General features: G+C 42.5%; 1 protein-coding gene across 1 annotated transcript; it reads right to left on the reverse strand.

Annotated features, from left to right (window-relative positions):
* Window positions 1-5,792: 5,792 nt before the first annotated feature.
* Window positions 5,793-25,197, reverse strand: TXNL1 (thioredoxin like 1). Its single transcript, XM_075586897.1, has 8 exons — window positions 24,951-25,197; window positions 17,137-17,233; window positions 14,834-15,007; window positions 11,248-11,370; window positions 9,481-9,550; window positions 7,497-7,669; window positions 6,804-6,908; window positions 5,793-6,419 (listed from the first exon to the last, which is right to left on the reverse strand). The coding sequence occupies exons 1-8, from the start codon at window positions 25,046-25,048 to the stop codon at window positions 6,390-6,392; spliced, it is 870 nt and encodes a 289-aa protein (XP_075443012.1). The 5' UTR covers window positions 25,049-25,197; the 3' UTR covers window positions 5,793-6,389.
* Between the last annotated feature and the right edge of the window lie 333 nt (window positions 25,198-25,530).

Below are 25,530 nucleotides of genomic sequence, written 5' to 3' on the forward strand. Positions count from 1 at the left end.
TACAGCAGATTAAAAAGGGATCTCCTGGAGTACGCAATAGCACCATTTTTTTTTATTAGCAAGCTTTCACTCGACTTTTTTTTTTTTTTTTTTAAAGAAAATTAAAAAGATGATGCAACTCTCAACTTCTTACAGTATGAATATTGAATAATCCTTTAAAAGGGACCATCCCTTTTAGGACTAGAGATAAGTAATGGCGTGCTCAGTGAATACATACACTGTAAATAGCTGGTGCTGTTGAAAAAAAAAACAAAGAAAAAAAAAGTAAAGGTATTTTAAAATAACTTTGAAATGTTGTACGCTTTCATATTACCAAATTCTTTGGGGGGATGGGGGTTATCGTTATCAAATGTCTTATACAATATGTCAGTACGTATAGAATATAGTAAAGAAGTGGGTCAGAGAGTAAAGGCACTGACTGAAACCAATGACAGTAGGGAGCCTGATCCATATCCCAGCATCTTTGGCACCAATGTGAAATGATGAACTCTATGAGGCTGGGACTCCTTATCATAATGACATTATTAAATTAAAAGTCCCAATAAGTTTTTTTTTATTTCAAGTTGGTAAAATAATAATGCCGTCATTAGTAAAAAAAATAAAGGGAAGAAAGAGATTAGAAGTGCACAGGGTAACGAAATTGTGGGTAGCCAGCGCATTAATAAAGGCAGTGTGCTCGGCTGGTTATCTCTATTTCGCATTGTGGATGAAGGGGTTAATTTTCCATGCACGGTACATGTATTATTTTTCCCTCTGTCCCTTGTTGTCCCCATTTTGCAGGATTATATGTGCCTGCAGTAGTGTATGCAATGGCAAACTGACATTCTTGGCTTTGGACACAAGATGCCGCTGTGAGCGCAAAACCACAAGTTAATTGGTTAAGCTTGGCGCGGTCGCTTTGATCCATTGCAAGGTATAGGTATCCATTACTGAGACTGGAATCCGTAACCGCAGAGTCAATTGAATCAAAGGGCTGCGGTTTCCAATCTCAAGTGGTACTCGGATACAATGTATTTCACTCCCGGTTAGTCTGCGTAACTTGAATGGCGACTGTTCAATTGGTGTGGTAACTCGGTCAATTGACGAGAGAACCCCGTAACCGCAAGTCAATTGACGTGAGAACCCCATAGCCTAGCATTGCCAGTTCAAGGAGAAGCTATAACTCGGGAAAGAAATGGGCCAGCAACCTTAAATGTGGTGTGCAGCTCCTGTGTAACATTCCAAGCACCCACATATCAAAATTATAAATGTGGGATAAGGGGAACACACATTTTTTTTTAATAAAGTGGATTTTTCTGGTAGATTTAAAAGGACAGGCAGGATGCCTTTTTTCTATCTGCCTTTGATAGTCAACTAGCCACCAAATGTTTTGACACTTATGAGCTGGGTCACTTTCCTATGCAAGCTTCATAGACCACCTGCTGGGTCAATGCCTGTGAGTCTAGGGAAGTGTTGCATATGAAATCCCTAGAGTCAGGATGTATGAAATAGCCAGGATGGTTGCTAAATAGGAAATCCTGTTAGCCATCTGGGCTAACTCACACCCTGAGTCCCCTCCCCAGCCAGGGAGACGCCAGGTAGAAAGGGGAGTACACATATGCTAAGCAGGCCAGGTAGCAATGTCACACAGGCTCTGTGTTTGCAGGAAATCCCTAGAGTGCCCACTCGGCAAATTGTGGGCAAGTTGGGGATTGGGGAATGAAAAAATTCCCACAAGGGGGATTGGGTGGGCATGTAGGAGATAGGCTCTCAAACCCCATATACATGCTGCCTATGCTATCCCCGTTGTCTTTCGTTTTCCATTTAACCATGTGAGCGGACTTCCATCACGCTTCTAATAGCGGATAAGAGCAGCACCAGCGAATTCAGAACGCAACGAAATCTTTCCATCGGAACCAAGTACAGAACTCTGCTTCAGGATTTCGTGAGTGCTGGGGGTTATCTAACGAACCCCAACGGACCAGAACGAATTTTGCCATTTTCACAGAGATATTGAATTTATAGCGTGCGCCCCTCACAACAGGACTGCATGTTAAAGAGACAATATTCTGGGGCTTTGTTTTATTTCTGGACATTCTATCCCGTTCTCTGTTCAGTAAGTGTTTTTATTACGTGTATTCTAAGGTTGTCGTATGTCTGTCTATCAAGGAAATAAATGACAATTTATTTTGCTCAACTTGTATGCTCAATCTAAACCCAAAATATAAATGTGTTGATAATAGTTGTGTCCATCGTGACACACAGGACCTGGAAAAAAAAAATATTTTTCGGTTGACTCAGCCACTTGTGCTGAAGCAGGGATATCCTTAAACCCGACTTGTTGGTGGCTCTTGAGGACTTTAGTTGGCCTCCCCTGGTATAGAGGCATGTTTCCACCCATAATTAAAATGTACTCTGTCCTATTGACATATAGATTGTACAATACAGAGGATCGTATCCCGTAGCAGGTACATCATTTAAATGCTAATTTTGTAGGAGCGGATCAGGATCCCCCACTGCATCGAAGCAGGACACTCCACTTCCGTTTGTCATCAAAGCAATCACATGGCCGCAAATCCCAGAAGCCCAGTGGCACTTGGGTGCTGCAGAGATAATACATAAATGGTAACGAGTATGTACTGAATCTAAGCAGGGATTCTGGGCTATGTTTACCAAGCAGTGCTATTCCATTCAACGTTTTGGCACTGAAAGACACCACCTGACCGATCTACTTAAATGGGCTGCAATGTGTCTTATGGAATAGGGTTGCTCTATGTGGTCTCATTGACCCAGCAGGATGGGTATTGCAAGGAGGGAGCTAGATGTTTTTAAGGGGGTTAATAGTAATAATATTTTACCTCCAAGGGCACAATACAATATGCACCAGCAAAAGGGAATTATTACATTGTCCATGTGTTGTTGCAGTTATTCGAAAACCATCAACTAATCAGTATAACACGGACCAGTTTTCATGTAAAGTTCAATGCTAGAAGGTTGCATTTCATAATTAATTTGGCTTGCCTTTAACACAGTGCTTAAAGAATGGTCTACTTATGCATCATTAAAAAGGACAAAAGAATCAAATTGTTATAACTGGCTGTTCTTAAAACATAAGTTATCTTCAGTTATTGAGGTTTTTAAAAAAATATCACATTAGTTTAAATTAAATTCCCTATCTTTATTTGCTACATTTTAAACGGAACCATGTGTCCAAGTTTGCAATGTCCTCAGAATATATGCGATTCCAATTCTCATTGGGTCATAAGTTAATGTGTTTTGTAACATGTCAATCTTTCAATTTCCTTTTTTTTTTTAAGAGATGGACATTAAAGCTTATTTTAATACACACAAAAAAATATTTAAACACAGAAGTCAGAATATATGAATATCTATTTAACAAACTTTCAAAGAGGCAATATGCTAAAAGTGAAAAATAAAAAGGAACAGCAAATCTGCTCTATTATAACTGGCAATTTATAATGATTATTTTTAAAAGTAACTATGCTTTTAGTGACATCTAGTGGTAAGTTAGTAGACAACTATCCAATAAGCTGCATAACGGTTTGTCCTGTGCTGGAGAATTTTTAGCCTTATTTGAAGAGCTGAACTTATTTTTAGTGCAGGGAAGCCGTTTCACAGCCTTGATAGGATTAAGTTAATATTGCACACCATTATTAAATTAAAATGGCAGAAATAAGAACTAGAAAAGTTGCTCTATAAATGGAAACCCATGTTTCAGCACCAGAGGCGTTTACAGGTGCTGTCCTTAAGGCAAGTCATTTAATCACTCTGCATCTCAGGCACCAAAATTAGATCGCAAAGATCTGCAGGACATGGATGAGTGGTCTTTAAACAATTCTGTGTACACACCGCTGTTCAGCGCCGACCAACGGTATATTGGCCATATTTACAAAGCGCTACAAACACCCATTCATTCATTATCAACCATACACTGTAGGAACACTTAACAATAGTTAAATGGAAATTTGTAATTCCTAATGATGCCCAGCGTGTCAAGCAGCCTACTGGCCATACAGGACAACCTGACCTGCAGGAACTAGCACCATGTAAAATAAAGGGGAAACCGTTCAAATCAAATTCCCGCTGCTCCCACAGTCCGCACCAGATGAAACTATTCCTTAACCATGTTTTACAGTGCAGGTGTTCAATGCCAAGTCACCTGAGCATCCTGGTATCCATCAATTCCAGGTCTTTCTGTTTTCACTTACCTTGTTGATTCTTGTACTGAGTTCGAAGAGTAACATCCCAAACACAATACAGGTACTGTACGGTATGGAGTTTTAGCACACATTTAAGGCGGAAGCTCCCTGAGTAATGTTGACTAAGAGAATAGCTACAAACAATCATATTTTGGGTTTAGTCTCTTGTTTAGGTTAAGTTCCTTATATTGCCATATATTATACATTTATAGTTCATGTGTTTCATTGGCCGCCTTTGGAAATCTGAACAATTATTGTATTTTCAATTAAATAACAAAATACGAGATGATGCTGTAGCAGATATATTTTAAGTAGACCTGTGTTGTACACTACACATGGAGGTAGTATTTGTTTACTCAATGCCATAACTCAATGTTTTCCAATAGGGGTTCCTAGCAACCCTTGGGTTCCCTGGACATCTCTAAAGCGTTCCATGAAATGTTCGGGTCATTTGAAAATCATACCAAATAAAGAAGAATATTTACAATGCATCTTATCTCAGACACGTCATGAGGGTTGGGGTTCCTTACAATGCATCTGATCTGAGACGCACTATTAGAGGGGGTTGGGGTTCCACAATTTATAGGGTACATTAACCAAAACAAATGTTGGAAACCACTACCATACCTTAATTCAAATCCTATTAGAGATGATATGCTGCAACTTTGATAGTTTAATAAACTATTATGGTAATAATATTATGGTAATAAACCTAACTGGCAGAATGTGTTTTCTTGTTATTGGTCAGATAAGTGAATGTTACCATAGCTGGTATGATGTTGGAAGTGACATACTATACTTTGCCTGCATTCTTGCCTGCAACTGAATCAGTTCAGAGTTGAGATTAGCAAGTGGCACACTAAGGAATACTATGCTTCATATGTTACTCACTATCAATTTTGAATCGACCATTCTTACTGCTAGTGTTTGTTGAATTCTTCTGAGACATTAAAAAGCAGCAATACCACATTTTCCTTTTTTTTGTTTTACTATATGCAGCAAGTAGCTTTAATGAGAAATAATTACCCAAGTTGCTGATCGATCAGCTAATATCTTGCTTTCAAAATGGTCACCTGACTCTGAAATGCTGCAGCAACAATGTAACATTATATTACCAAGTGTGTGTACATTGTTGCAGATTTCAGCTCAGCAATACAGTTTACTGCTAGAAAAACTGCAACAGGTTTGTTTGTGATACTTTGTTGCCAAAGAGCAGAGCTAAAAAAAAAAAAGTGTGTGAGCCAGTTTGAGAAGAGGATATTGGTCTAACTTTCTAAATAAGTGCTCTAGCAACCAAAAGAATATCAGTCAAATAAAAAAAAAAAAATCATTAAAAATGGCATTAGGAGTGGACATTTTTTTTTACCTAGTATCTAATATAATAGAACTGAGATATATTACAAATGTTGTAATGTACAGGTATGGAATGTGATAAAAGAATCACTAAAGGACTGACAAAGCTAAGAGTGCGAATTTGCCGATATAGTCTTCCTCCACCTATGCATCTATACACGGGATAGATCATGCAAAGTCAGAAATCACTGCCCCAAATCTTGGAAGCGAAACACATTCATAAGAAGGAGAAAACCAGACTGACAAGTAGTTGGTAGTTTAATAAACTGCATTTTCGGGAAAACAAAAGCAAAATAAAATATTAAAGTATAAGCTTAATGCTACAAATCTGTCGAACATATTGTTCCATGTTTAAGTTCTATTTGCACAAACTGTTATGGAGCAGTCTATATTATTTTGCAATATACTGAACAGCAGAGAAAGCATCTCTAGGAGTTGGAGGATAAGGGACACAGTTGAATTGTTTTGCTGAACTTCCATGTTAGTATTTTGAAATGGTGGAAATGGTCTTTTACATGTCAGAAAGGCAATAAGAAAAAAATAAACCAGTCGATTACATTGAATGCAGCATGTACCAGAAACGTGACTGCACAGGAACCAAATTATTATACAGTAGACCGACAACACTAACTTGCTAAAAGTTGTTTATTTACAAATAAGTGTAGCCAGATTAAAATAAAATCACTTATGAAGCTTGTGTAACAAAAAAATAATAGCAATGATTTATTGGTAATTTTACTGAATGAAACATTAACTTCCTAGATTAAAGCACTTGCCCAGCAGATTACAGGTCCAATCTATTTGCAATGAGCCCTTCCAGTGTCTTTTTGCACATTTTCAGTGGCTTTCTCCTTTTTTGCCTACAACCTAAAACAGAAAACAATATCAGTTTATAAACATCCATAGTAGCCAGTATCGGTTTTTATAACGGAGCCCATTGAAGTGGATGGGCTTAATAATTATAGTACCAATATTCCCATTAAATAACCCATTAAAAGGTACTGTATAGCTATTCTAAACAGCAAATACAAATATCACTTGTGAGCACATACACATATCTCAGACAGGTCGGCAACCCTGCTTTCCCCAGTTCTCTCTTAGCATACAGTACTTCCACTGCAGCCAGGGATTCTGGGAAATGACATGCAAATGAGCACACCGAGTCACCATTATCTATTCTGAACAAACTTCCATCTGATTCTCCCAAGGAAACGAATACCTATGGCCCGGACATTCTAATACTGTACTTACTCTTTTGAAGTCACTCATATTTGTGGCTTGTACTGGGGTTCCAATGAACGTAAAATATGTGATTTTTGTTGTCTCCTCATCACCCTGATTGGACTGGACAAATAGCTGAAAGAAAAGTGATTAAATGCTAGTTAAGAAGACACCGGGGAATAGATATGATAAATCTGGTGTGAACATGCTTTTGAGGGATCAGGTGGCCAAGCAATAAAAAACATAATTTAATTAATTCAAATATAAATTAGCCTAACAAATGTCACAGATTTCACAAATTGAAACTGTCCTACCAATGTCATTTCGGACCTGCCACCTGTGTGCTACTAACCAGTGTGGATTACTTAAAGATATTAAATAGCAGAAGAATAAATAAGAATTTAAAAACACATTTTTTTACATGCAAATTTGGGAAACTGAAGATGCTAATCAAAGCAGCAGCTCATCAGCAAAAAACAGAAGTGGGTTTAGAAAACAGATGCCAAGACTTCTTAATATGGAAGCTGCCGAATGGGGAAAAGTTAAGGCAAGGACCTATCTACAAAATAGCTTCTTCAAGTTGGCCAGCAAGACTTTTAAAAATGCTCTCTATGTTCTTTTAAAAACTGCATTTTGTGGAATTTTATAGCACAATACTTAAACCCCTCAAGGTTATTAATAATGAGCTTCAACCAGGTCGATTATTTTAGAATTGGTACTTACCGTGACACTATTGACATTCTGAAACTTGACGTAGCGTAGTTGAACAATGCTGTCTTCTTTAACATCGTCGGGTGATAATTCAAGCGCTTGAGTGGGTTCACTTCCCATTGCTTCATCAAAATCCATTGATCGGGGAAGGTTTATAAAAATTTTGACATACTTGGGACCCTGACCTGTATAAAGAAATTAAAAACATTTATATCTCCTGTAACCCTACCTTCCTCATCTACTGTAGATAACAAAACAACGTATGACCAAATTTTTAAAAAAAAAAACACATTAATTTATAAATAGCCAGTTACTATAAAAAGATTTTTAGGAAGTTTACATTAACAGATGCGGTCCTGTTTAAGGAGTGTCAACTAAATGGAACCTCTTCAAACACAACATTTGCACGGTAACCAAATGTTTTGAAAGTCTTTTTTACAATCCTTACCTAATCTGTTTCCAAACCTAGACATTTTTTCCTTTTGTAGTTCGTAAAACGGATACGCCATCATTCGTCAAATGGAAAAATGCAATTATGTGATGAGCACTAATTTCAGGGGACAATTAGGTGAGAAAATAAGTGATTGAAAAAGTCTAAAAGGGAGCCAATTTAAATAAGTATCAAGTATTTTGTGCATGCTAAGTAGGACTACATCTGAGAAGTACGTTTTCCTAGTATACTATTGTTTACATTAGTGACAGCATTGACCGGGCGTTTCAAGTTGCATACAAAATCATTGCAGCACTCGTGCCATGTCGGTTAACAGGTACCATAAAATGTGAACATAATAGAGATTCATATACCCATTCATCACCATCAAAGTCTGCCATCAAAAAAGATACAGGGCTTGGGTAAAACATGGTCATACATTTGTCACTATTTCTCACTCTGGAAGTGGCATTAATGAAAAATAAAGTCTCCTGACAGGTGTTAATTGAAAGTCAACAATCACTGAAGAAAATCCAGAAATATCCTGTCTTGCTGGGGCAGCAATGTAATGTGCTGAATGAGGTTATACCTTGTTAGGCTATGTCCCCAGTACGTTCTGCAGCGCATGGCTCGGCGTGCGCTGCACGAACAGGTACCGCCCCTCAAATCAGGCCGGGCCCACTACATAACTTGGCGCGCAAATTGCCCCTGCGGTGCACGACAGATTTTCAAGCAGACAAGGGAATTGTGTTTAGCCCTACCAATCATATTGCAGCTTTCCCTAGCCAATCAGACCGCAGGAACAAGCAGCTTTTTTTAACCACTCCCCCCCCGACACTTTCAGTCGCAAGTCTTCCTTCATAGGTGAGACCGCAGATCGCGGTTTCAACACGTGCATGCGCCCCCCCCCTGCAGGGCGCGCGTGCTACAGTGCAGACTGGGACCGCGGCCTTAGGCGGCAACTTGCAAATAGAATTATGCTGTAGAAAATGGTTGCACAGCAATAAGAGCAATCATAGAAATAAATGGCACATCACTGTTGATAAAGACATGCAGGTATAATTCTGCTTCTGGTGCTTTCCTCCCAATGGTCCCAGCGTCTCAAGGCTGGACCTGATAATGGCACAAAAATGAAGGAAAGGAGGAGCACACAGGAGACTTGATTTGAGCACTGGGTCTGAGGAAGGGACACATTAGTCCTGAAACATTATCTGTACTAAAGCTTTGATGCTGTGAACACCTTATTGAAGTTTTTCAAAACTCAAAATCAAGTCTCTCCTGTGTGCTCCTCCTTTCCTTCATTTTTGTTGCACAGCAATACACATCTGAATGTATTAGTGAATAGTGACTGATGCTATTGATAACTTGAGCGCACACACACACACACACACACACACACACACACACACACACACACACACGTGATTTTACCTGCAGAAATTAAATAGAAGTCAGACAATGAGTTCACCGCTCCTCCGTACTTTTTATTTCTCTGTCAGGGTGTTAAGAAAGTGGAATTTTAAAAATGTTTTAAACTTTTAACATTTGCAAGTACACATTGCTTACCATTATCAGGACCCTGAAGCTTCATGGAGTACAACTTAACTGGTTGATTAAAAGCTATAGTCATGAGGAGCTGTGGAGGAAAAAAAAACCATTCTTAATTCTACCATTTAAAGATATTTGCATGAATAAAAACATGATACATATATGCTGCATATCTGTTGCATTTGTTTTACACATGTAAAACTTTAATGAGGTCTACTAAAAACGAACAATTTAGATGTTAAGTAATTATAATTGCGCAGTCCAGATTGAGTCTCGAGTATTACAACCCTGATCTCAGCTTTGGGAGAACCCCCCATTTTGTCTGCATGAGACCAGAGGATAATAATATGTTTCTGATGATGCATTGAATGAGGAGAATGTTGCTACGATGTAGAACATTGTGCTTATTCACCGTTTCTGCCAGAATCCATGGAAGCAAACCATGTTATAGCAAGGAGAAAGGTGAGATGCTTGAATGAACAAACTATTCCTTCATATGTAAAAATGTTCATATTATACCGACCTGAATCATTCCTACTTTTTTCATGCAGATTGTGATGGCAGGGGCAGTCCCAAATAAAGGTTAAATCTGCTTGCTGCCTCTGCCGTTCAAGATGGCGACCCTCTGAAACGGTTAAGGGGCCATCTCAGGGTTGGGAAAGGGCCTCCAACCCAATATCTATATTGATATTATGCATCTCTGACTGTGTGTTTATACAGTTTTACATAGATCTGTGTGGCTCATTCTATGCCTGGGCCAGTAACAATGGCCAAGTGTCCAGCACACAAGGAGTAAGAAAGCTAGCCTTTGTGTGGGGCCTGGTGTAGTGTTAATAGACAACGGGAGGGTGGGAAAGGACGCGCTCACCTGCTGGGAGAGTACACACTCCAAGGCCGGAGCATTGTTCTCTCCCCAGCAGCGAGTCGTCCAATCCTGCGAGAGGTATACGACAGAATTCGGGGACTGGGGTCTAGATCCAGGCTGCGTGGCCCGGTTCCCACGCCCTGCACCTCGGGTCGTTCTAAGGCACTGGCTCCACCCCTTCTCCTGATTCCTCGGCACCCAGTTCTCCATGTTTCCAAATGGAAGCAGGGAAAGTATAGAAGCCAACACTGATAAGAGCTCCACAGTTGATCTTGGATGGTCTCAAGAAACCAACTGTATAGAGAACTGTGCGCCATGGGGCAGTCATCTCAAGTTACTGAGAACCAGGAATGAACTATTGAGGCCGTTTCCAGGTTAGCTAGCTTCAGCAGCACCTGTAATAGGAGCCCCCCGTATTCCCCATTCTGCTTATTGCTGCGTTTTGCTTGTGTTGCTCCCTGTTAGCTCCAACCAAAATAAACCTTTATTTAACCTCTGCGTTCTGCCTGGTGTTTGTGATTCCAAGTAAGGTGCGGTCGACCCCAATCGTGACAGATCTTGGAGGTAACCACAGAACTGGGGTTCGGAGTAATTTTTGCTCTCTAAATCCTTTTGAAGCTGCTTCCCTGTGGTGGAGAAGATTCTAGTCCCCTACCCATCCATTTGAACGGAACTGAACTCCAAGACTGAATCAGTGTCCCAGTATATTAAATAAGGCCCTAAGTCTGCATAGGAGTCCTTGAATGTTAGGCAATGTCAAGATTTTCCGACATGTTAATCAATAATCCTGGCATTTGCCATGGAACACTGCCCTGTCTCCTATTTAAATACACATTTTTAAGAGCAAATGTCTTTATACCTTACAGTATTTATGGCTACAAAAAGTAACAATTGTCACACATTCACGGTGTGCCGCTTACCTGTTCATCACAGTCGGATTCGAGGTATGTAGGGTCTTTCCGTAAACAATTTTCAAACCCATGGTCGTCGCTTTCATTAAGACATTCACAGCCAGATTTGTTTACAAATGGCATCAAATCCATCTATAAAAGCAAAAACATTGTAAAACAAGGAAATTCCACAAACCCATGGAAACCAGAACCAAAAAACAAAGGTGTCTCCATAAATTACTCATCTAAACAGGTATTTAGATTTAGAAACTTTGTTAAGACCGACAATTAAAACGGTTTATTGTGTCAACACAAGCAGCTTGGGTTCACAATCAGCTGAATGTCTGGGCCTACACAAGTGCACCCTTCTGTGTTAGGCACGCACAGCGCAGTGACGCGTTCGTGGCGACCCGTGATCACGTGGTCAGCGAGCAGCCAATGGAAGGGCACATAGGGCCCAGCACATCCCATCGCTCCCCTACAGACCGCGGCTTTTATCTGCGCGTGCGCCGCCAGGCACGCGTGAAGCAGTAAATACTGGGGCCGCAGCCTGACACTGCTGCAGAAGCTTCATCTGCAATAGTTTCAACTGGAAAACATTAGTGCAGGGGGCGCTCCACTCCAGTCCTCAAGCCCCTTCAACACGTCAGGTTTTCAGGATCTCAGCTTCTTGTGCTGAAGCAGGGACTGATTGAGCCACTTGTGTTGAAGCAGGGATATCCTGAAAACCTGACCTGTTGGGGGGGGGGGGGGGGGGGGGAGATGGGAGGCTTGACGGCTGGAGTGAAGCACCCCTGCATTAGAGGAAACAGCTCAGCTGACGGCACTTAAGGTAACCGCGTCTGAAATGTAGAGTTGTACAGTACAATGCTTTCAGGTACGTTTGGCAGCTTTTCAAATTACGGTGTCAATGACACCAATGAGAGTTGAGCCACATGTAAATAAATGAGTTACCGTAACATTCTCAATATCCTGTAAATATTACAGTATTTTTACAGTATCCTCACAAAGAAATGCGACCAGTGTTTGAAAACACTCTATTTTGAGTTTGTGACGGCAAATCTAATGCAGAGATCTTCTTAGTTACTGAAAATCATTGTATGTTTCTAACAGCAGCCTGTCTATTTACTAGTTTGTTTCAGTTTGGTAATAAATGTCACTACAGCCAAGATATATCACTTAAAGCTGCAGTTCAGGCAATATCCTGCATGTGTGTTTTTTTAAATAAATCAGTTCTCTAGTAAGAAAAAATACTTTTAGCATTTTCTGTTTTAAAAACAACAACTTTGAAAGACCAATTTTCTTGTATTCTATTTTAACAAGCATGCTTGTTCCTATAGCAACGATTTACATTCCCCATATTTAAAGATGTCACCAAACTTTGCCGATCAATAGACGGAGAACAAATTGACCGGCAGCTATGCAGTTCTTTAGGTAATTAGAGATTGCCCACATGAAACTATTGAAGTAAAAAAAAAAAAAAAAAAAAAAAAGGACTGAACTGCAGCTTTAAGAACAATTCTTACCAACTTCTTAAGCAGCATTACTCGCTGCAGCAACTGATTACCTAAGCTACTGATCAATCAGCGAATATCCTGCTATTGGGGCTACATAAATGGCTGCCATTGAACCAATCCTGTCAGTGAAATGCTACAGCTACAATGTAACCTTATATTACTATGGGTAACATTGTCTATTGTTACAGCTTTCAACTCAGATATACAGTCTCCTGCAGGGAACACTGCAACACTTTCCTGTTTGTGATAATTGGTTGGAAATGCTATTTCACCGGGGAGAGGGCAGAGGCTACTTATAGCAAACCACAGGATTCTCAGCACATTAGAAAATAAGAGTTGGAAAACAACAACACGCAGTACTATCTCATACTACAGAACTGATTAAAAATAACATAGGATTTTGAATGTTTTGCGACACAGCAATTGTGTTAGTTCGCCCAGCCTCTGACTCACTTACCTATATGGAAGGCATTAGTCTTTCAGACAACCAAGGCTGCGTCCTCTGTGCCGCTGACCGTGCTCATGCTTGAGAGCAGTGACGTCACCAACTCTCCAAGCATGAGCGCTCGGCTGTCCGGCATATTTTTTTTTTACACGCGAGTGGGGGGGCCTTGGTTGGAAGTGTGGCCGAGCAGTGACTGGCGCTGATTGGTTGAGGTCATGTGACCCTTCAGCGCACCTGAAACACAAATTAATCTGTTTCGGCACGCGCCCGGCGCCCACGAGCATACGGGCAGCGTGCACCGCGTGAGCGTGGCCGAACATTTAATTTATTGTTTTGACCACACTAAGAGGCACAGTGGACTCAGCCTAAGCATCTGACATCCAGAACAGATAAAATGTTTACACAGTGACAATAATATTGGTTATTTCCATAGCAAATGTGATGCAGAATACAAAAGCTACATTATTAAGGCAAGATTTTTACTGTAACAATGTCTGCAACGTGGCACCTTGGGATGGCAGCCCGTACTGGTCAGTTTTATTTTTTTAAAAGGCAATTTAGTAGTTCGCAATCCAAAGCGGAAAACCGCCCAAAATACTATATCTTTTTACTCGAGTTATTTTCAACGTTTGAAAAGTTACAACATTGCAGAATATTTTTTATTTTAACATAGTGCCACAAATTGCCGTGGAAGCTTTTTGGTTAAGTGTGGCCATCAGGAAATAATGTTTTACAAAAACTGCACCAGCCAACAACTGATACAGTTGCAGTGGCTGTTTTTAGGAGTCAAAATGTTTTACTGTTCTAATGTAAAGGAAGAACAGTTCTTCCATACAATTTGCAAAACTCTTGTGTACTGTGTAGATCGTCTGACACACCACTTCCGACAACCAGGCATTGATTTTGAAAGTCTAAGGCTGCGGCAGGTAGCGGGCGCGCGCTGGCACTCGTTCGCTGTTCCCTGCACGGCTGGGCGATTTGTGGCCGGCTAGGTGCTCGCTTGCCTGGGGGTGCGGCCACGACGTCACAACATTGGTTCGCCCTCATTGAGCGAACCGCTCACGTGACGCACTTGCGAGCGGCAAATTCAAATTTGCTTGCTCTGCAAGCAGCTAAGCTTGCTCACGTTGGCCACACACATTGCCTCAATGTGTTTCATCGCGGCCCGCGTGGGCGCGCCCACTCAGCACCACCCTGGCCGAGGCCAAAGGCTAAGCTTTGTACCCTTCACCTAACAAATAATGATATATTCTGGGGCCAGTGCTGCAACTAGGCTAAAATAATGACACTGATTGTGTGGCATGAATCTTCAATTATGCTTTTTTCTTTGGTAAATATTTTCCTTTGCAGAGGGAAACATGAGGAGGGAAAATCATTCCTTGTTTTATAACCCAATTTAGTCTCACCTCTATGGGAGAGAACAAGCTAGAAAACTTAATGCGCAGAAAGAAACAAAAAGTAGAATGTAAGAGTACTAAAACAATAATTACATGTGTAACACATTTTTAAAAGCCATCACCCAGAATTAATCCACTAGTTGGTTCTAGGCACATCTTTAATATAGTTTACCATGAGTGTCAATCAGTCCTATAACGGACAGGCTTTGATCGGAATTGCTTTCTATAGTGTATTTGTAGTGGAAAACAATACATACGTAGCCTTTTGGAATATCTGCGTCTTCATTATTCCCCGGATCATTTTCTAAGTGCTGTTTAATTTTTTCTTCTAAACCAGCAGCGTCAGCGCCTTGGTACTGATCGATTTTTACTTTATTTCGGAAGAATAAAAATGTGGGTGTCGCAGATATATTGTTGGCGGCCGCTGTTGCCTAGAATTGAAATAAGAGGTTATATGGAAGTGCAGAAAAAATACACAAACAAACAAAGTATGCGGTTTATAGGCTTGTGTCAAATGACCTTGCATGATAGGTGAGGCTGCGCAAAAATTTTGTGTGATGTCACTTATGAGAAAATAAAAAAAATACAAAGAGACTAAATTACAGCTCCCATTGACTGGTAATTATAGTTCAGTAACTCCTACGGTGTTGCTCCCTACCAGAATAACTATCTTCTCAACTTGGTCTCAACACAAATAGTATTTTTTACTGTAACAGCAAGTTGAAAAGTAAGAGGAATCATAGAATTAAGAAACGCTCAAGTCTTAGTTACTGAATATAACCAATCATCACAATTCTTCTAAATCGTAAAATTGTAACACTTGAATATACCATAAAAATAGTTGAATATAGTTTCTCATGTAAATATAACATATGATATGCAAGTCCAACAACAACGTAAGAGAATTTAGCAGCGAGATTCACCCAAAGCAGAACGCCATGAAAGTACCGCTAAACGCAGAACGCCATGAAAGTACCGCTAAACGCAGAACGCCATGAAAGTACCGCTAAACGCAGAACGCCATGAAAGTACCGCTAAACGCAGAACTCCATGAAAGTACCGCTAAACGCAGAACGCCATGAAAGTACCGCTAAATGTTACTGTCTCAGTAAAAGACCAAACACCATGTTTTGAAAACACAGGCGACTTTATAGGGTATGGGCACTGTTTGAGCCTGCATGCGCTGATAAATCTCCAGCACCAGCTTGCCAAAAGCAAAGCTATAGCTACACAAATCTCTAAGTTACAGTAGCTTCTGGTCTGGCAATATTGACGAGGTTTATGCATCCCACCTTAAAAATAGATCCTATAAAATGAGCAGTGTTTATTGTACATACCAGTACGTACACTTTAAGAGTAAGATATCCAGTTGTACAACTTAGGGCTCGTTCAGGGTGCCTGCTTTGGCATATGGAGTGCGCGCGTCCGCGAGTGCGCGCGTTGCTGATGTAGGAGACATCCGATCATCCCCTGCCGACAGCCTGGGCGTTCTGTCGTTCAGTGGGCGTGTCTTTGACGTCACATCCTAATCCTCCCGGCCACAGACAGAGAGCAGGGATGAGGTGTTGCAGCCTTGAAATCATTCTGAAGAATGATTTCATTGGCTGCCTTGGTCCCTGTGACGCTGCTTCAGCTGCAGTAAACGAAATTTTCGTTTACTGAAGCTGTCGTCAGCGGCAACTCCTGGCTTTGGAGGCAGGGCAGTAGCTACCCTGACAACAAGTATTCAATTTGAATACTTTGTTGCTCACGGCAGCACGCACGTCAGCACGCCCACCCGCCGAAGCCAGCACCTTGAACGAGGCCTTAGTCATTACCATAACAAATCAATGTTGTTACACTTATATATTTATCCAAGAGAAAGTAGAACTTCCACGTAGACACGCATTAACCAATAATTACACACACAAAGACAATGGCTCATATGCACTAAAGGGTGCCAAGCTTTAACACGTCTCAACTCCCATTCATTTGACAGTGGAGTTTGGGCGGGCCAACGTCTAGCACCCTTTGGGGCATGTGGGCCAGTCTCATTATGATTCAGTTTCATTGTTAAGGTGGCAATGCAGTTAACTATATTGCAACAAAGAAGTCAATTTATCATAATTTCCCTCTTTGTTGGCAATTTTGTGGAATATAACTTCTTTATTAAAAAAAAAAAAAAAAAACCACAACACTCCTTAGTTGTGTCATTCATTGAGCTATGACATTTTAATAGGTGTAAAAGAATAGATGTAGATCTTTATTTCTGCAAAACACAGAAATCCTGTATTAGGAATAGTTTCATGGGATAAACATAACATTCTGTGAGTGAACAACAAATCATTAACCAAGACAGCAGCAAGTTTATTACAGGAAAGCACTACTAAGCAGCTCAGTAAATTGACTGAAAGCCTCTGTAAATAATAAAAACCATGTGCACAAAGCCAAATTGCTGTTTAAATCAAATGTATTGTTTTACCTAAATGGCTACAAATGTTTAAACTATAACAACTATTTAATATTTTAAGGGATTCAATGTCAGTCATGTACTTTATTTACTGTTCCATAATCTACTCACTTGGCACAGATGTACATCAACTTCCAAAAAGACTGCTTGAGGATATTTATTACTCAGGGTTGTGAATAGTGGAGCTATCCTCAAACACGGAGCACACCTGGAAAACAGAAATCAAATATGAAGACATGCAAACCCTATACACCTTGGCGTTTTCCCAAGGCTCAATACTAGAGATCATTCAACCAGTAGCTCTCAAGGTCATATTACTACTACTTGGACACCATCGTTTTTCACACAATGTTACTTTCTTTACAATTTATATTAAGGCAGGGGTTCTCAACTCCAGTCCTCAAAGGCCACAGATAGGTCAGGGTTTAAGGATATCCCTGCTTCAGCACAAGTGGCTCAATCACTGGCTCAGTCAAGAACTGAGCCACCTGTACTGAAGCAGGCCCTTGAGTACTGGAGTTGGCTACCCCCCGAGATATTCAATACCCTGCCTGCACTTGGTAGGACTACCAATAATTGGGTCTGCAATTAATCCAGTGGGCAGCCCCGCTCCAGGATTGGAACAAGGGGCCCATCATCCGGAGCTGATATGCATTATTTTCAACTCTAAGTATTCCTCGTTCCCGAAAGTTATTACTAGTCAAGTTATTTGTATTATTATTTTTTTTTTTAAAAAGTAGATCGAAATAGCTGTCCAATAGAACAATGCAACCAATGATTTTTCTATGTGTCTCAGATCTGGCAGCCATTTTGTTTCCCCTGTAGGGAGATTTAAACTTGTTAACTTCATTGGTAAGTAATTCCAAAAAACTGAAAATGGTTGGGGGGGGGGGGGGGGGGGGAAATAAAATAAATACGTGGGATTGCTGCTTTAATCACGGTAAGAGGAAGCAAGAAATACAAGTTTCAAAGTCTCGGGTAAGCATGACGGTTCTGGCTCAGAACTAAGAGGAACTGTGTGTTCTTCTTCTGCACAGCATGCTATATTAAAATAATATCGTTGCCATCTCTTTGTGATGGTAATTACAGCTACAGCCCTGCACTTTCATGCAACAATGTTGTTTTTCTCATGTTGGAGGAGGAAAACGCAGGCATTTCAGTTTTCAATCCCTCCCTTTGACTCTAGCTCTACAGTAAGTATAGCCAACCATCCAAGGGGCATAACCTGCCAAAATTGGAAGTGCTTCATTCGCCTAAAACCCCAAATTGCACATACATCTGGCATTGCACCTAACTGTAAGGCACTCTCCAGCATCTAGGTTTTCTGAACAAGTATAGACGCATATTATAAGACTAATAACGCCAACAATAGGAGATCCCCTCACAGGGGGGGGGGGGGGGAGAATTAGTAATACAAAAAAACAGACATTATGGAAATGACACGGTAGGGAAATAAATTACTGTTTCAGTGAACTTGTAATCTGAGATATATAGATATCACACTTTAATGTTTACTTGGACATTCAACTTGCAAGCAAGTTATTTTTCCAGGTAAAATACGAACAGTTAATATTGTGCTGTGTGGCGTTCTATAGTTAAAGCTCCTTTGGACTATTAAAAAATAAATAAAAAGGACAGGGCATTATTTTTGTAAGTCAGGTAATCATATTTTATGTGTAGTGTCATTTATCAGCGAGGTCAAACTAAATAGAGATTCACAAATGCTCGCCACAATGCTCTACTTCAGTGGTTTCCAACCTTTTTTTGGTTAAGGAACTCTCAAGTGAAATTCTGAGGCACCCCCAACCTTCTCTAACAGCGACTGTGATCAGATGCAATGTAAGGAACCCCAACCCTCTCTAATAGCGCGTCTGAGATCAGATGCAATGTAAGGAACCCCAACCCTCTCTAATAGCGGGTCTGAGATCAGATGCAATGTAAGGAACCCCAACCCTCTGTAATGGCGTGTCCGAGATCAGATGCAATGTAAGGAACCCCAACCCTCTAATAGCGCGTCTGAGATCAGATGCATTGTAAGGTACCCCAACCCTCTCTAATAGCAACTCTGTGATCATTGTAAATTCTTCTGTATTTGATGCAATTTTCAAAATGACCAGGAAAATTGCAGGGAACCATTTAGGCTAAGATTATAGTTGGGGCGAGCGTGGGCGTGAAACATGCACTGAGGCTGGAGGCAATAGGGAGGCGTGGCTGCGACATCACGTGAGCGGTTCAATCTCATTGGCTGAACCGCTCACAAGACGTGGCCGTCACATGAAAAAATATATATATTCAATTGTATTTTGAAAAATTGCACGCACGACTGCATACGGCCTCAGGGTTGCCCAGGGGAACCCATGGGTTCCTATGAACCCTGGTTGCAAAACACTGCTCTACATACACATTCTGCACTGTGACTTTTCTACCGTGCAGCTTAGTGGGACCTTTTGTACTGTGGCTTTGAGACATACTGGCCAATGGATAAATAGCTCTTTGCTGGGAATGATATAGGGGAGAGCTTTTCAACATCCATTAGGTTAAATTGGAATGAAGGAAAGTAGAAAGAATTGAAAAATCGGCGCGTAAATGTAGATTTAACCCCTGATTTGCCCGAGGACAGTTTTGCATAATGTAGTTGGCTCCTCTGGCAGCAAAAAAAAAAATGTTCATTTGCATCTTTCAAGTCTTCAACCAAGAGAGTAGGTGGAAGTGTTGGCAAGAACTATTCAACCTCTTTGCTGCTAGCTGAATACGCAACTATTTCTTGGGAATATTTGTAATAATGTGGCTAAGAAGCTAAAAGTGACACGCTCACTGGGTGCTTATTTACGCGCCACTACCCGAAATTCTTTTCTACAGTTTATGTATTGTGTAACGTGACAACAGGTGTGAATGAAGCAAGTTGAGTGATCTGAGGAAAAAATGCAGCAAATACTTCTGTCAGATTTATATATCAAATAAATATGAAGCACTTGCACAGGTAGAATAAAAGGAGGTTATTATGCAATAAATTCATTATAGGTGGACATGTTAAAGCAGTAGTCCCACCTACACCTTTTTTGGATTAAATGCAGCATGCGAGTAGCTGTAATGAGAATTACCTAAACTGCCGATTGATCAGCGAATATCCTCCTCCCAGGGCTATTGAAATGGCTGACTATGCTACAGTCTGAAATGCTGCAGCTATGTAAAATTCTATTACGAAGTGTAACATATTATTGTTACAGCTTTCAGTGCAACAAGAGATAGTCTGGGAACACTGCAACAGATCTGTTTGTGATACTTTGTTGCCAAATGGCATAGCTCACAAAAGGTGTTGAGTTGGTTTTAAAAGAGGACATGAATTTGACGTTCTAAATGGTTGTTAAGCAGCCAAAGGATGCTCCCTGCATTTTAAAAAGGCAGTAAATAAAAATACCACTTGTGATAACATTCATGTCTCAGACAGGTCTGCAACCCTATTTTTCACCCTTATCTCCTATCATACAATGCATCTGCTACAGCCAAGGATTCTGGGATATGACATGCAAATGAGCAGACAGTGGGAAAAAAAGCATTAAGAGTTGGAAAAATATTTTTAAAATGCAGTATTATCTAATATTACACAACTGATATATAGATATATATATAAAAAAACACAGCAAAAGTCTTTCTGCTTTAAAGGATAAGAGAAGAGATGGAAGACAGGCTGCGTCCTCTGTGCCGCTGACCGCACTCATGCTTGACAACGGTGACCGGGGGCGTGGCCGAGCAGTGACTGGCGCTGATTGGTTGAGGTCATGTGACCCTTCAGCACGCCTGAAACACAAATTAATCTGTCTCGCTAAGCGGCACAGTGGACTCAGCCTTAAGCTGGGGCCATGGTACCACAGACCATGCGGACGCTGAGCGAACAGACTGCCTTAAGGCAGTGTTTGCATCCATGCGGCGTGCGAGCACGTGCGCAAGAAATGAGTTCAAACTGATTTCTTGGCGCAACAGGCCGGTCACGTGAGCGGTTCGCCAGCTCCGTGACATCCCTGGCACGCCCACGGATGGAGCACGTACCATGGTCAAAAAACGCACCCGCTTCAAATGGGTGATGTCAAAGCCGCGCACGTCTCCGCACGGGCGAAGGCACTATGGATCTGGCCTCAGAGAAACAGTACGAGTAGGTGTAGTGACTGGACAGAGAGCGTTAATGCGACTGAGGTTTCAATGCACTGCGGGACTCATTCCGTTTCGAATGGGTCAGCCACCTGGATTAATGGAGCACATTTTTTTAGCCGCGACACCTAAATGTAAAAGTCCAATATGCGAGCCCCCCTCATCTCAAAAAGATTGCATTTATTTACTCTGCGGGGGGTCCCTGCTTCTAAGTGGGATCCCTGCAGTGTTAATCTTCTGAAAAACGACAGAAACTAACTTGCACTAGAGCAGCAGCAGCCCGTGTCTCCCTCCCTCCGTGTCTCCCTGGATGCGTTCAGTCAGTCTGGATGACGTAGGTGCCCGAACATGGATATGCCCATATTCGGGCATCTACAACGTCATCATCCAGGCTGACTGCTTCTACTGGGGAGACGCGCACAGAGGGGGGAGACGCGCACAGAGGGGGGAGACGCGCTGCTGCAGTGCAAGTTAGTTTCTGTAGTTTCAGTCAGAAGACTAACGCTGTGTGGGTCCTTTGGCGACCCCCAGACATTTGCCAACGACCCTCAAGGGGAGCGTGACCAACGGGTTGCGCACCACTGCCTTAGAACACTAGCACTTGCCCATGACTTACCTGGTACATCATAAGGGCTCCTAGCATGCCAGAGTCAATTATATACAAGGTACGTCCTAAAGGGCACTGAAAAGGTAAATAGGGGCTTTAATATCAATAACCTTTGTCTATTAATACCCATTCCTAAACTACGTCATATTAATACACCCTCCCTCCACTATAAAGATACCAAATGGCCTGGTTACCTAGAACAGTTCCAGTTTGCACAGGTCTGTATAGTAACACAAGCATGTCAGAAGTACAGACATACATGTAAAACACATGTGGCCAGGTCTCCCTCTGGGATCCCCTTGTCCCCTACCTTCACTGCGGGAGGAGGACGGCAGCCTATGGAATGGCAGACAGACCCACCCGGGAGTGCAGCTGTGGGGGGTTGCGCCCGAACGATGGGGCGATTGGGTCCGGCGGAGGAAGGGACCGGCGGCGTAGGCGCGACCCAGATCCTGCGCAGCACGAATAGTTGCGGTGGCCATTACACAGCGTCCCACAGAAGAGAGATAGGGACTACAAGTCCCAGAAGCCCTCTGGGCTGCAGCAGCACATAAGCAAGCAGAGCCAACAGGGCACCAGGATTCCCCTGTCAGGGAATAGATAAATTTGGCGGGCTTGGGAAGCCACGCCAGTCGGACCTGGGACAAGGAGAGGGTAAGGTGAGTGTGCAGGGTGTCTGTGGCCCTTTTATTTATTTATTTATTTATAAAATATTTTACCAGGAAGTAATACATTGAGAGTTACCTCTCGTTTTCAAGTATGTCCTGGGCACAGAGTAAAACAAAATAATACATGGTTACAAATACAGTTACATAAATGAACAAGGTATACATTATATACAAGACATTGCATGCACAGTTAAAGAAAATATATATTATGAGCGTATGAAACAGTTACAGACCAGATTAAAGTGTGAGACAGCCTTAGATTTGAAAGAACTTAAGCTGGTGGTGGATATGAGAGTCTCTGGTAGGTTGTTCCAGTTTTGGGGTGCACGGAAGGAGAAGGAGGAACGTCCGGATACTTTGTTGAGTCTTGGGACCATGAATAGTCTTTTGGAGTCTAGTTTGCACTAGGCCAGAGACCCCCTTAGGCCCCAACTCCCCCTTTGAGCTTGTAGTTTCTGCAGGGACGGGCCCGGTAGATAGGGGAACTGCCCCTGTAGTACCAAGCGTGAGGGACACAGCGGCGATCTGGCATCTGGTGGTCTGGGACCAGATCACCACACATAAAGAAACTATTACGGTGGGACCCTCTTGCTGGATACCACCCCACGTGGAGGCGGACTCGTTGCTGACGACAACGCGTGGGACCGGACAGCTCCCTTGTCTTCAGTCGGCGCTACCGGGTGCTGGAGCACTCGGCAGGTATCTTCAAGTGCACCAACAGAACACACTTTAGTTGTGGGCAGCGCTGTCGAACACATTGGGTGGGTTGACTCTTGTGGACACCAGGGTGGTTGGGTGCCATGGGGCACCTCAGTAGTTAGGGGGGAGTATCCCATCCGAGTGTGGACATTGTGTTGGAGTGCACTGTGGGGTTATGGCCGTGCGTGGCCTATTTGGTGTGTGTGTTACATGGTTATTCCTTTTTCATATGCATGCAGTAAACTTATCTATATCAGTGTGTGTACAGGCGGTCCTCGGTTATCCAACGGAATCCGTTCTGGAAGTAGCGTTGGATAGTGAAACCGTTGTAAAGTGAGTCCCATGTTAATCAGTGCCGGTGAGCGTTGGATAATGCATTCTGGCGTCGGATAACGGCCCATAGGGTTGCATTGTAAAGCGTTGGATATAAGAGATGGGTGATCTGGCACACAATCAATAGAACAATGATGATGTAACTTGCCGGTACCCACGGGCAAAGGGGGATAGTCCTGCAAAATCCCCAAGAATTCACATAGCTAGGAAGAAAGGTCCAGGCACTCGGTCTTTGCAAATAAAGAAATATTTAATCCAGCAAAAAGTCCAGCGTTTCGACTGCGTATAACCAGTCTTTGTCGAAACTGACTTTTTGCTGGATTAAATATTGCTTTATTTGCAAAGACCGAGTTCCTGGATCTTTCTTCCTACCAAAGCGTTGGATATGCCATTCATTGTAAAGTGAAACGTTGGATAACGAGGACTACCTGTATATTGCATTGGGTCCTGTGACGGGGTTATCCAACATACTAGAATCCCGCACAGGTGGAGGCACTGTCAGACGGATCAGGTACACCCCAGGCCCCTAGCAGCGGAGGTTCAGGCACCACACACTCTCTGTAGCCGCCATATCTACCATAGGGTGGGGGAAACTGCGCTACACACGAAAAGTTTGTAAAACCCTACTGCAACTATGTTTTCTCTTCAATAAAATAGAACATGACATTAACACAATCCCCCCCCTCTCTATTTTCACTGAGTCATATCTCCTCCATACAATAACACTCCTGCCTCGCTAATCTCATCTTATACCCTTCATGTGTCCCTATTTAGCAGGGACACTGTTTTTGGCTCCATTTTATTTTTTTCAGTTGTAACTATTAGAGTCTGTGAGTGGGGGATCCACAACGATTTTTCTTGGACGCACCTCTGTCCAGCACAGGGAGGAGGAACAGTGGTAGCAGTTTTATACCCACACAATGTCTGACATCACAGGACGCACATAAAAAAATGTGACGTAAACGAGTCAGCGAAGTAATGCTGAAGAACCCTAATGACCACATCACGTGTTTCAGGCCCCCACACATCACTCAGAATAGTGTGTCATCTGCAGCCAAGGATTCTGGGTAATTGCTGCAACGGAGCCCTCTCAGCTCACAGTGACACCCTCTCCCTCTCAGCTCACAGTGACACCCTCTCCCTCTCAGCTCACAGTGACCCCCCCTCAGCTCACAGTGACCCCCCCCTCTCAGCTCACAGTGACACTCTCTCCCCCCCAGCCTCCCCCCCAGCTCAGTGACATCCTTCCCTCTCAGCTCAGTGACACCATTCCCTCTAAACTCAGTGACACCCTCTCCTCTCCCCGACACCATTCCCTCTAAACTCAGTGACACCCTCTCCTCTCCCCGACACCATTCCCTCTAAACTCAGTGACACCCTTCCCTCTCCCCTCACAGTGACACCCTTCCCTCTCCCCTCACAGTGACACCCTTCCCTCTCCCCTCACAGTGACACCCTCTCCCTCTTCTCACCCCCTCATGGTGAACTTCACCACACTCAGCCTGGACCCGGCGCCGCTCAGCTCCGGCTGGAACTCCGCGTCGCCCCCGATCACCTTCACGCCCACCATGATGATGTATCCGCCTGTGTAAGGGGACCTCGGTACCGGCTCCGCTTTCTGTCACGTCACGCCGGCCCGGAGGAGAGACTGCAACTCCCGCCCACAATGCACCGGCCTGGACCCGTGCACGAGACCACGGCGGACGTCTGCCAATAGGATGCCCGCAAAGGCGAGGGCGGCGCGTGACGTCCCCACCACGCACTCGATACGCCAGTAACGCGATGGGACTCTAGGCGGCCATCATTGATTAGGGCAAAAAAAAGGAATAAGAAAAAAAAAAATCTGTTTGTTTCGTGAGCCTAAAATCAGATGAAAAGTGCACAAATCACAATCGCGTTTCATTATACACAGAAAATGCCGTTAATAGAAAGCGACGCGCTGTGAATACGGGACAGTCTATGTTGCCAGAAATTAAGATGGTGGCGAAGGCGTCATCTGAGATCACGTGCTCTTTCAGACGTCACTGGCCCTGGCTCCCGGAAACACTCTCA

Source organism: Ascaphus truei, chromosome 1 (genome assembly GCF_040206685.1).
Source record: "Ascaphus truei isolate aAscTru1 chromosome 1, aAscTru1.hap1, whole genome shotgun sequence".
Lineage (NCBI taxonomy): Eukaryota > Metazoa > Chordata > Amphibia > Anura > Ascaphidae > Ascaphus > Ascaphus truei.

What these genes read in the sequence shown, in the direction of transcription:
- TXNL1 (XM_075586897.1), bottom strand. Translation starts at nt 25,048, where the DNA reads ATGGTGGGCGTGAAGGTGATCGGGGGCGACGCGGAGTTCCAGCCGGAG. An exon ending in GCTTCAGGGTCCTGATAATG is followed by an intron (nt 7,670 to 9,480) that starts GTAAGCAATGTG and finishes TTCTTTATACAG; the next exon opens with GTCAGGGTCCCAAGTATGTC. An exon ending in AGAATGTCAATAGTGTCACG is followed by an intron (nt 6,909 to 7,496) that starts GTAAGTACCAAT and finishes CTTTTCTTTCAG; the next exon opens with CTATTTGTCCAGTCCAATCA.